Source organism: Microtus pennsylvanicus, chromosome 1 (genome assembly GCF_037038515.1).
Source record: "Microtus pennsylvanicus isolate mMicPen1 chromosome 1, mMicPen1.hap1, whole genome shotgun sequence".
In the NCBI taxonomy this organism is placed as follows: Eukaryota; Metazoa; Chordata; class Mammalia; order Rodentia; family Cricetidae; genus Microtus; species Microtus pennsylvanicus.
In genome coordinates this window covers 211587365-211600413 of record NC_134579.1, presented here as the reverse complement: position 1 = coordinate 211600413, position 13049 = coordinate 211587365, and the positions used below count along the sequence as shown (strand labels likewise).

The 13049-nt window shown below is 41.8% G+C and overlaps 1 protein-coding gene across 1 annotated transcript in view; it reads right to left on the bottom strand.

The window, feature by feature from the left end:
• Positions 1-13049, bottom strand: part of Tulp4 (TUB like protein 4) — a 164358-nt gene that overhangs the window by 50887 nt on the left and 100422 nt on the right. The window contains exon 4 of the mRNA XM_075950539.1: positions 6885-7046. Within this exon, the coding sequence (XP_075806654.1) occupies positions 6885-7046 (162 nt within the window). The remainder of the gene's footprint in view (positions 1-6884; positions 7047-13049) is intronic.

Sequence of the window (13049 nt, the reverse complement as noted above, 5' to 3'; positions counted from 1 at the left end):
TTAATCCCGATGCTAAGAATAATGTCAAACATGTCATCACAGTGACAGAACTTCTGGTTCATGCTGAAATGGACCCCAGAGGAGCCTGACACCTCAGTACACTTAGGGTACTACTGAAGAGTTTTCTTTGATTCCCCATGGATGTAGGCAGGTACACATCAGAGCTAGCAAACTCGGGAAGATTCTGCAGGTATCAGCTCTGCACTGAGAGCAGCATGAGCCCCCCACCCCTGAGAGTAGCTCTAAGGCATGCTGGACATTAGTGTGTCCCCAGCTAGCATGTGTGTGTCCCAGAAAGCATGATGAACACTATCACTGACTTTGTGATAGTCTCTAGAGATCTTGCATCTGACAGTATTATAAACTTCATATTTTTGTGCTCAACATCCACTTCTCACTGTGACAAGCACGCCAATCATCATCTGTATTTCACAGACACAAACAGCTTGGGAGAAATCGTGCAACCTGATGAAATGGTCAAACCAGGGCTATCTGACTGCAAGGACTAGAATTCGCACTCAGAGCCTTATTAGAGCTTTTTCATCCTGGCATCTTTTTGCTCTTGAGATTTAGATGACATGCACCTCTGCAGCCGACTCTGCAGCTATATCCTTGGCATCTCAAAGAGCCCGGGTACACAGTGGGCTCTTGGTGAATATTTTTTTTTTATGAAGCAAATGAATTAAAGTCAAGAACATGGGCATTTTTTTTGAGACAGAGTTTTACTGTACAGTTTTGGCTGTTCTAGAACTAGCTCTGTAAACCAAGCTAGCCTTGAACTCACGGAGATCCACCTTCCTTTTCCTCCCAAGTGTTGGGATTAAAGGCATGTACCACCACCCAGCCAATTGAAGACATATTGGTAATTGATTAATTACAATGGAAGAAACATTTCCCTAGAGAAGCAATACGCTTTTGGAATTTGTATGGGTGTTTTAGAATAAACCAATCACTCATTAAATATTCTATTTTGCTATTGTTTTTCCGACAGGGTCTATGCAGCTCAAGCTAGATTCAAACTTCTAAGCCTGTTGCCTCATCTTTCTAGAGTTTTAAAACAGGCATGGACCACCATGCCAAATTCCTTTAAACATTATCTATAATGAAAAAATTTCCCCCAAGAAATTTATCAGTGCGTGTAGATTAAAGTTAAATACAGACAAAACTATTAGGAACGGAGAATCTTGGGTGATGACAGAAAACTCAGTATCTGATGGCATGTATGTAGGACATTCAAGCAACATGGATACAAAGATAGGAGGCAAGAACACAGCTCAGAATTGCTGAATTATACACTAAAACAAGCAGGTATTTAATGTACATAATGAACAGTTTGCAACAAAAGGCACAGAACATGTTGTCTTACACTTTCAACTGAGGTGCACACATTTCCAAAGGAAAAAGGCATGAAGGTCCAAGCAATGCTAACGCTATGGACAGTGTCTGTGGAGCACATTTCTCTTTCACCCCAATTCTCACGTGCCTTCATGCCAAGTGAAAGGACATTTGGACACATAAGACTTTACTGATGAAAACAGCTAGCTAGCAAAAGACAGAAATTCTTCAAAAGTACTCAGGGCTAAAGTATGTCAATCCTGAAGAAACCCAAGCACCTGACTGCCTGTGGGTTCTCCTATGACCTTGGAATGTTCACTGTCTTTGCCACGTGACTATATGTCTAGCCCCCTTCTGAGAACATGGACGGCAACAGACTCATTGTTTACATATCTGCCAAATCCTTATGCTAATAGCAATTTGTGATGAGGCCTACAGGGGGGGTTAGGTCTAGATAAAGTCCCAAGAATGGGGACTTTATGGTCGGATTGGTACCCTTCTAGGAGGAAAAGATATAAGTTGTATTTTCTTCCTCTCTACCTTCAAGCATCAAAGAGGCGATATGAGCACCTGGGGTCAGTTGTCTTCAAGCTGAAAGGAATCCTCACTAGTAATCAAACCGACTGACGCCTTTACCTTGACCTTCTCAGCCTCCTGGAATATGAGAAACTGATGTCTGTTTTCACCAACTGGTTCACAGTACTGTGTTGTGGGAGCCTGAGCTGACATCTGAAGGATAGGAGCTTTGTGTATCAGCATGCGTCTCCCCACGACCTGTTGTTGTGCACGGAGCTCAGCAGGGTCTGCAAAGGGCAGGGCACGCCTCTGCATTTAGTGACACTAAGTTTCTGTTCCAGAGAGTGAACAGAGAGCCAGCTGGGAGAACAGACATACAAGTCTTTAAGATAAAGGACTGGCAATTTAATGAGTGCCTGCTATTCAAGAGCCACACCAAAGCAAAAGAGAACAGAAGAAAGAGCAGCTCCAAGAGCCCTCTGTGAATTCATTCCAACTATGGCTCCTGCAGGAAGACACTCCACTGAGATGGGCTGAAGGGGGAAGAAATCCTCTCAGTCTAGCTTAGAAAGCAACTCTTTTGGAACAAGTATGTCACAGATAAAAGAAGAACACTAATACAGCATTAAGTCAGATTTGACAAACAAAAATCTCCATTACAGGTTCTTTTCACACCTTAACACTTCTAATGAGAAAAAGTTCACGTGAGGAAAGGTCTTCAGGAGAACACGACAGTGTAATAATGAACAGGTGCGGGCAAACATCAGTCTCTGGCCACAGTCCTAACCAAAGGAGTACCGCTGAGGCAAACTGGTGCCAGCCCCTTCTAATCTCCTCCTCATCTTGCTGTTCAAAGTTAGTCCTAACTCTTTTCTCTACAATCACACCAACAGCGCCTCAACTATAGTCAATCCCTTCCTAAGTCTCTCCTAGGCCCTGGAATCACGTATCCAACTACCCGCCTGCTATATTCCCCCAGAAGTGTCAAAAGCCCTTCCATGTCAGCATGTCCAGGGAGAAATGCATGCTCTTGTTTTCACCTAGAGCAAACACACAGACCTTCTTCCTGCCAGGAGAGACTGTGGCTTTGTTTAGGCTCCAGTGCCCAGCATCTGTCTAGTACCCAACAGGAGCTCATTGCCTCATACAGGCCTTCGGGGGCTCTCCACACAGAAGTGATCTTACACTAACCACAGCTACGTTCTGGTTTTGGGTCAGTTTCTATCATACCTCTTGAAGGCATGTCTGTATCCTGAGATGTCAAATAGTTCTGTGAAGAATTATCAGTGACTATTATAAATACATTTCTGTAAAAAAAAAAAATCACTGGCTTTTGGCCAAATTTTTCTACCAAGCAAATTTTGACTTTTTTTTCTTTAGATTAAAACCCAATATTCACATCCTCCTTTAAGACTGTCCTCCCATTTTCTTCCTACTATTTCTTCTGGTGGCTCCTATGCTTCAGGTGAAAGTAGGCATGAGGCTCGATAAGGTTATGCCACAATTTTATCAGCAGACGTTTTATGGCCTGAGGCTGGGGGAAACCTTAGCACTGTGGCAGACCTCAACAGGCAGCTGAGGGCCAGAATGAAATGACAACCCTCCTTTGCTTCAGAGGGAACCTCAGCTTTGATGCGCAACTCACACCAAACTTCCCTCTCAAAGACCTCCCTGGTACATCTTAGAACAGTGGCCTCAAAGGAGTTTCAAGGCTAGTCCTAGACATTAAGTAACTAAAGAATCAGGTTCTAAAATGGGGAGCTGTAAATGAAAGAACTGATCACCTGAAGATTATTTCCTGTTTCATTTTGAAAAGACATGAAATGAAGTTTCATAGTTGAGTGCAACCATCACTTATAAATCTGTTTCTTGGGGTTAAACATATAATTCTGTAATTCTGAGGATGACTCATCCCCTTACTGCAGAAAAGAGCACCTCTAAACTAGCTTAGACAGCTATGAGGAGATGCCCCTTGCTGCCAGTGATGTGGGATTCCCCTCTGTATACTGTGAATACGTTTTATTACCATTGGGTAATAAAGAAGCTGCTTTGGCCTATGGCAGGGCAGAATACAACAAAGCAGAAAATCCAAGCAGAGAGAGAGGAAAGATGGCGGTGTCAGGGAGACACTATGTAGCTGCTAAAGGAGAAAGATGCCAGAACTGGTATGCTGCAACCTCATAGCAATACACTTAAAAATCTCAAGGACTAGGAAGATAGCTCAGTTAACAAGTGCTTGCCACACATGATAAGGACCTGATTTTAGTGTCTGGTAAGCCCCAGGGCCTAGTGAGAAACCCTGTCTCAAGTCCTGATTCCACCTCACCTTGACAGTAAATGAAAGTTTTGTTTCTAGCAAAGTACATACATATAAAACACATTTACCTCATATGGTGACTTTTCTGGCTTTCCCTCAATGTCACCTAAAGATGATTAGATAAACTCAGTGAACTTGGAATAATGCTAGCACACATCAGATGGTGTTTTAAGCTAACGCTTCTTTTAGCAAATGAGACAAAATAACTCTTTAAAGGCGAAAAGAGAAGAGAAAAATGTGGCCTGATCATGCCTGCATATTCTAAGATCTGGGAAATAACAAGAAAACAAAAAGAAACAAATAAAAAATGGAGTCTTCTCATAGTAACTGTGAAATATTTATCAATTGAGACCCTTCCTATTTTATTTGAATCATTTTAAAAGTATGTAAAAAATATGAGATTTAAGAATTCTTCCTATTAAAAGTTTTAGTATTTACAAAATAAGTATGAACTGTAGTCAGGGTAACTAAGTTGGAGAAAGCTAACAACAGGTGTGTGAGGTAAAGAATTCTCCTACAGCTCACAGTCCCGTGGAACTCTGCCCCTGTGGCAGGAAAAAGCTCCTGCAGATTTTCTTGGGATTCTTCCAGGAAAAGTATGAGCCAAGGAATCTCTTCCCATGTTTCCATTACCACAGAAGTCTTCATTTTTTAAGACTAAATTCCCACAATTTGATTTTGGGGCTTTTGTCAGACACAGCATGTCTGGCCAACTGCTGAGGACCATTCCTCCCTCTGCAATTCTGAAGGAGATGAATCCCAAGCTCTCAGCAATGTCCATGAGTGGCACAACAGTTGGCTGCAACCTTAAGCCTACTGCTGGCAGTTTGTCTATGTCTCAAAGCACTTCATATTCAGGTAGTCTGGTCTCCCAAACCCCAGAAGACATAGAGAAAACCAATGTCAGGGGCTTCTTAGTATTGTAAAAGCATTGCTGCTTCGTTATCCTGGTCCTACAAACTTCTTCCCCCGCCCCAGGCCTTCAACTGTTCTAAAGTAAACATGTGTTCTAACATAAACACACCCCAAATTGATTGTGCTGTTTCTGTAAATTCTCTTTTCTGATAATTTATTAGTCTGTTACAAAGTGAATTAGATACCCCCAGACTATATTGTTTTCTAGTGAATTTACTGAATGTGACTCCATTTTGAGATGAGTACTGAAGAAACATGAGTGACAGTCTGACCCAACAGGTGTGGGCGTCCTGTGAGAGACTCCAGGGCTGCAAGTGTCGTGAGGAAGACACGTGAGGCCACTACAAGCAGTGGCCATCCCCAAGCCAGACACAATGCTAATGTCTCAGTCTTCAACTCCAGCCTCAGCCGCAGCCCTGTGACAGAAAAGTTTCTGCTGGCTAGGGCACCCTACTTGTGGTGCTTCGCTATGGCAGCCCTAGTAAAATATACATAGTTCTTGTCCACTATCCAATATTTAGACTAGGCTGCGTCCCCTACACAACACAACCTTTTAGTATGAAGCAAAATGCAACATTTGAGAGAAATTGCCTGTTTAAACTTGAAATGATGGAAACATGAGATGAATGTATGGGAACTAGAGAAAGGCAATTTAGTAAAGACATACGGCTCAAAAACAGATAAAATGGTTCCATCTGCTTAAAAAAAAATTTCATGTCTGGTATAAAATTTAGCATTTAATAGATTCTGCTATAGTTGGTAAACACATTTTATATTTTTCAAAGGTTTAAATTGGTCGATAATATATTTTAAAATTATCAATACACAATTTTACGAGTCATTGTGCTATTTTACCACTCAATCAAACAGGGGGCAATAAACAAACAGTTGAAATTATACTTGAGAAAAGCAACCAAAAGCTGCCATGAAGGTACTCACTGCTCTGTCTAACTCACATCCCCACTATGCTCAGGCATTCCTTGGGGTATTTTACAGTGTGGCAACAAATGACAACCACTTCGTATCCCAATTTTTCCTTCCACATGCTAGGAGCTCTGTCAGTCTGCCACTCTCAGAACGGCGATGTGTGGCTTGTCATCTCAGACCTTGTCAGTGGTTTAGCCACAGTGAATGCACCTCCTCTACAGATAAGGCCCTGCTTTTACATCACACAGAAGCCCATGAGTACAGCTGATTCTTCCTGCCTTTGTTCTCAGAAGTTCCGAAAGTGTATTCCAAGGGCAGATGACAAGCTATAAACCTCTGACAGACTCTAGCCAACGGCTTCCCTGAGCAGAAGTGACGGGGACACTGTTCACACTCCTGCCCAATAACCTCAGCACCATCTGTATTATCTCATCACTGCCCGTAAGTGAACTGTGCTAGTTTTTCCCCATGTAGAAAACATTTTCCACAATATGATTATCAGTTGAACTTTCTTTTCTACTCATTCCTACTGATCAGTTAGCTGCTCATTTGGATTTTAAAAATGAATTTGTATGAAAATCTCATGCAGTGAAAATGTTAATTGAATGCTTACCACATTAGAATTTCTCTAATATTTGTCTCATCTACATTATTTGTTTCCATTTTCACCTGGACAGTGGTCTCCTTCTATTTTTTTCCCTTTAGTGTTGGAAATAGAACTCAGGGCTTTGTGTAAACTGGACAAGCTTTTCTACTGGTGAACAGTGCCCTCAACGCTTTGTAATTCTTTAAGAGGTTTTTGCATCTGTCCCCTTCAGCTTCCTTCTTAACGTGCTATGATAACAGTAGTACACAGTGGCATTTCAGAAGTTACCTGCTGGTCATCAGGAGTCCATATACCACACGTGATCTGGCTTTCCAAGTTGATTTCAGATGACCAGTGTCTTTGCCCACTGACAGAACCAACCAAGACAAAGCCATCGCGGTATGAAATAAGCGCCTGAGTCCCATCGTGGCTCCATGTGAAGTCACTCACCTTAAAGACAAATAAAGAAGGGTCAGTTTACAGCATGAAAGGGAAAACACTTTTCATCAAGGCCAAGGCGCATTAATCAATTTAAATTCTTGTTTAAGATCAAGATGGCCTAAAGACAACACTATAAAAGAGAAGGCTACAGTAGTCAGAGATGTTACTGCAATCCTGCACTTTCTGCAAGTTGTAGGCTATCAATGAGTTCCACAGCAACCTTAGCTCCAAGATAAGACCTTGTCTCAAAATCCAAACAAATGAACAAAACCAACCAATCAACCCTGCATCAAGAAAACAAAAGCAAAACAGCAGCAACAACAAAACCCACTACAGAAGCAGGGTGTGAACGGGTGTAGTTCAGCAAGACCCAGAGGTTCCGACCAGCTCTGGAGGGAGCACGGTCAAAACCACCGTGTCAGCACTACACAGGGCCTTGCTGTCCCCACAACTGCCATCCAAGGAAACGCCATCATTCCACCTACCGAGAACCGAGGGCACAGTGGGGTAAAGGAAGCCTTAGCCTCACAGCAGTGAACGACAGAGCCGAGTCTCATCTCAGAGATGCCTGGCTCTAGAGCTCTTGCCTTTTCCACACAGCCTCCTATATGGTTAGTAACAGGTTCTCCATCCCCATCTCTTGATCAATTACATAACAGTAAAGTTCTCCTCTTCTAATTCGCTCATCCTGCTTGAGGGGAACCCTCTGATCAGAGTGAAGAGGTAGAAAACTAAGTGGAAAGCTTAGCTTGAGCACTGAGTAACTCAAATGTTATTTAGAACATGTACTCAAATGCTGTTTTTCTCCTTTAATTTTCTGTGCTGAATTACTTCTATGTTTTTCTTTCAGTATTTCATTATTCTCATACCAAGTGGAGCTTAGTAGTAAAGTATTTGATAGCAATCTTGATTCCTACCACGGCAGGGGAAGGTGATATGTTTCTTTTGTCTTACGATTTTAACCATTTAGCCATATCTCCACAAATCTGCAGATACAGAATTTCAAAACTATTTATTTTATTCTTCGTAATTATATGTGCATGTCTGTCTGTCTGCGGGTCATAAAACTGGGAGCAAGCACCAAGTCCCCGACTCTGGTATCACAGGCAGTTGTAAGCTGCCTGTTGTTAGGCACTGGAACAAACAAAGCTCCTCTAATTTTGGTGACCACTGAGCCATCACTCCAGCACCCACATACAGATTTTGTTTTTCCTTTTCTCCCTCCCCCCAAGACAGAGTTTCTCTGTGTAGTCCAGCTGTCCTGAAACTTGCTCTGTGGACCAGGTGGGATTCAAACTCACAGAGATCTGCCTGCCTCTGTCTCCTCAGTGCTGGAATTAAAGGCATGTGCTGCTGCCATCACCAACAGATACAGAATTTGATAGATGTTAGTTGACATATTTAATTGTCTTCAAATATGCATGGATTTGGGGAAGTCTGTTGTGAGATAGAGCTTTATACAGTAGTCTATGCTGGCATATGTAGTCCAGCCTGGTGGCTGTGAACTCATGGCAATCCTCATGATCCTGAAGTATTGACATTACAAAAGTGAACTACCATGCCCTGCTCACAGGAATTTAGTAAATTTTGTGCCAAGGATAAAACCCAGGTCCTTGCCTTTCGTGAGAAGTACTTTACCAACTAAGCCGTCTCTGGGCCCCCATCTAGGTTTTTAAATGTAGAATCTGTCCAATTTTATTTTTAATTGAATTTAGTCCGTTCATATTTATTCTATTTATTGATGTATTTGATTCTGTCTCTACCACCTTAATTTACTTCTTAGTTTTTACTAATATTTGTTCCTTTTTAACTTATCTCTCACACACACAAAATCACTAATCATATCTTTACTGTTGCTTATACTTGGAAATAGTCTTTTAAAAACTTTGTGACATTGCTAAGTATATATTACACTTCAAAAAATAAGAAAATAAACGGCAAAGAAAAGTGCTTTTAGCTGTTTTCTCAGCAGGGCTGAAGGTTGGCACTGATTAGCAGTGTCTAGAGTGACATGGCGCTGACTTGTGGAACAGGACTTCAACAGCTGTTGGAGACACCAAAGTTGTTTCTTCAGAAAAACTCAAAACTTTGGCTTCACATCATGTTCTACCCACTTACACAAACTAGTTTCTCTTAAGAACATGAAGCTTCCAGAGACAGCATATTACACTGGGCAATAAATTTTACATTTTTCCCAAAGATCATGCTATTACTTACATGTATTTTAACTATGTATCATGAAACAGTTCTAATAAAAAAGAGGAAAGTCTTAGAAAATGACTTTGACAAGAAGAAATGAATAATATATTATTGTTATTTATTTATAGTCACACTATTGTTTGGCTTTTAAAACTTATTCATAATCCCACACAGGGTCAAACAATAAAATATAAGGTTTCCAAAAATTTTGGCAGGAACAATGGTTTTTGAGCACGCAATGACCAAAATTTAATCCAAAATCAAACACATAATGGGTCCGTGGTGTTTCTGTCAAAGCTCGCCTGTGTTGCACGGCGAGACTTCAGTATAGCCTTGGTTCTGGACATGTAATACACATACTTGAACTGCGCACAACCACTTAAATACCATGAGATACCAATGAATAGTGTCTGAAGCACCTCCTCAAATTCAAGGTTGTTAATACCTTACAAACTGGTATTTTTACTTCATATGAAAAGTTTTTTTCCTTGCATAGAAACGTTCATGTCATAAAAAAAAAAAGACTTCATATTTTCTACTATGATCCTTCAGCATGTAACATATGAATTATCTTTGGACCACACTGTGTTGGAATATCTGAGTTTTAAAACTGATATTTTAGTTGTTGCCTTGAGTTTCATAAAGTCATTCCATGAATTTTGGCTTGGGCTTAGGACAGAATTTCCAATAATTTCTGGAATGGATTACATACACCTACCTCTGCAGTCATGTGCTACATATTTATGCAAAATGTCATTTTTTTTTCTTTTGGATTTTTCGAGACAGGGTTTCTCCATAGCTTTTTTTGGTTCCTGTCCTGGAACTAGTGTTGTAGACCAGGCTGGCCTCGAACTCAGAGAGATCCGCCTGCCTCTGCCTCCCGAGTGCTAGGATTAAAGGCATGTGCCACCACCGCCCGGCGCAAAATGTCATTTTCAGAATTGGTGATTTTAAGATCAAAATACTGATCAACTCTAAAATCTATTGAAGACAGTGTATATTCTGCAGTGTCAAATATTCAGCCAAGATTCATTCTTTTCTGTTCATTTCTTTTGACACCAGCTCTCCCTATGTAGTCCCCTGCTAGCATGGAACTTGGTATATAGGTAGTTTGGCCTCAAACTTGGAGGAATTCTCCTGCCTCTGCCTCCCAAGCACTGGTTTTATAGCTATAACCTTATCACGCCCAGCCAATATTTAACTTTTTAGAGAAAAAAAATGAACACATTCATCTCATTAGTGTTAAATTTTGCTTTATCTTTAATAAGTGAAAATAAGTTCTTGGTGGCCGCTGCACTAACATCCCTAACAACAGTATGTGTCTTAGTTGAGGTTTCTACTGCTGCAATGAGACACCATGACCAAAATGAAAGTTGTGGAGGAAAGGGTTTATTTGGCTTACACTTCCACATGTAGTTCACCAATTAAAGAAGTCTATAGTGGCATTTCACCTGTATTTTAATAAATAAAGCTTGCCTGAGGATGAGAAAAGTAGAACAGTCACACTGGTCAGCCTTACAGACCAGGCAGCAATGACACACACCTTTAATCCCAGTAGACACACCAGTTTACCACAGAAACCATGCAGTAGTGGTGCACGCCCTTAATCCCAGAACTAGAGAGGATTATAAAACAGGAGAGAGCTCTCAGTCTCATTCTCATTCTGAGATTCATGGAGGTAAGATCACCATTTTCAGACTGAGGTTGAGGTAAGAGCCAATGACTAGCTGCTTTGCTTTTCTGGTCTTTAGGTTCTGACTCTGAGTTTTTATTAATCATGCTTCAGAGATCAAGACAGAGATTCAAACAGGGCAGGGCTGTAATAAAACAGTCCCACATGCAGGGGCCTGGAGAAGGAGCTGTGGAGAGGCCATAGAGGGTGCTGCTTATGGCTTGCTCCTCATGGCTTGCTCAGCTTGCTTTCTTAGAGAACCCAGGACCAGCAGCCTAGGGATGGCACCATCCACAGTGGGCTGGGTCCTTCCCCAAATCAATCGCCAATTTAAAAAATGCTCTACAGCCAGACTTATGGAGGCATCATCTCTGAGGTTCCTCCTTTCAGATGAGGCGAGTTGTGTGTCAAGACTGGCCCAGACAGCGAGCATGTTCTTCCTGGTACTAATCTGTCTCTGACAGCAGTCTTCTCATAAGAGATGGCATCTATCTCACTGTAGTTTATGTGCATTTCCATGAACCTGCTGTTTCTCTGTATGTTTTCATTGGAGAAGTATTTGTTTAGGTCTATTGTCCAGTTTTTAATTGGATCATCTTGGTTTTTAGGGTTTTTTTTTTCTGTTGTGTTCCTTGCACCTCTAAATACTAACCCCTTGTCAGACATCTAGCCAGTGAACAACCCTCATTCTAAGGCTGTCACTTCCTTTGTTATGCAAAGCTTTCTGCTTTTGCTTCGTGTGGTTTGGGGGTGTTATCCAAAGAAACAAGAGCCACTGGCCATGCCACAGAAAGGTAATACAGGGTGTTCAAATGAATCGACCTGTTTGGCTCCCTCAGCACAAGGCAACAAGAATGGGTGGGATTTGGGGAGCAGAAGCAGGGAGATGATGAGTTCAAGTCAGCAGAAATGTACACTCTAAGGGAGGGTGTGTCTAGAGAACCAAGGCCTAGGGGTGCACCTCAACAACTGCACTCCCCCCCCACAACACACCACACACACAGAGAGAGAGAAAGAGAGAGAGAGAGAGAGAGAGAGAGAGAGAGAGAGAGAGAGAGAGAGAGAGAGAGAGAGAGAGACACTAGCCTGCCTGCCTCCCTCTTTTCAATCTGGAGAAATACAAATGAGAACAATCACTAAATGCTAAGAAAAAAAATAGCAGAAATATCTCTTTGGGAGATTGTTTTAGGACTGCAAAGGCATATCAGTCTCACTTACTGAAGAGAATTCTCAGATTACCTGAAGCTAAGCAGCATTTTGGCCACACCACTGCTTTTCATCAGAGCCTCTCAGAGTATGTGCCTGGCACAGGCAGTGACTAACACTGGGAAAGAATGCAGGCACTGTTCCACACCCGCTTTGAAATAACGGTCTCACCATCATTTCCTGAAACAGGAGGCGACAGCATTGTTTCGCTGTGTCAACTGCTCCAGCACTTTAGGCATGCTCTAAGCAAGGATCATCTGCGCTCCTTTAAACAGTGATGCTTTTCTTTGAGTGCCTTCAAGGAAGTTCCTCCTCCAAGCTGCAGAACTGCTCTCTGCCAGACACTTTTCCAGGTGTACTGAGCACATACTGCCTTGACCAGTGAGCAGCATTATCTGTGTATGGAATTCTTTTTTTTTTTTGTTATTGTTTTAAATAAGGTCAGCTATAACGCTAACATTATCAAAAGCAAACAAGTCTCCCCCAAATGTTAGCATTCAATGATAGCAATTGCTCATAGCTTCTACGGCTTGAAGAATCAGTTTTAAACAGCAAAGGAACAGAAAAATTGCCTGTCAGGAGCTAAAGCAATACTTCAGTAGCACCTGCAGGCACAGTCACCTGTGAGCGCTGAGTGCTGCCAGGTGTTCTATGGTCCACACCAGCTCACTGGCCCCCAGGGTTTACTTTTCTTGTGTCTGATATGCGTCTGTTTTAAAGTCTCTATGGAAAAATCATGGAAGGGTGTGACATGTGAATCAATTTCACAGCTGCCAGATGGAGATGAGGGCTGGAGTGTGTGGGGTCTTTGCTGAGAAAGGATAGCACTGGGGGAATCAGGTAGTGGTGCAGCTGCTTGGCTGATAGGGTGGGTCTTTCAACAATAACAAAGTCTGGGCAGTTAGAGATATAATACGAACACATGAATTTTTGTC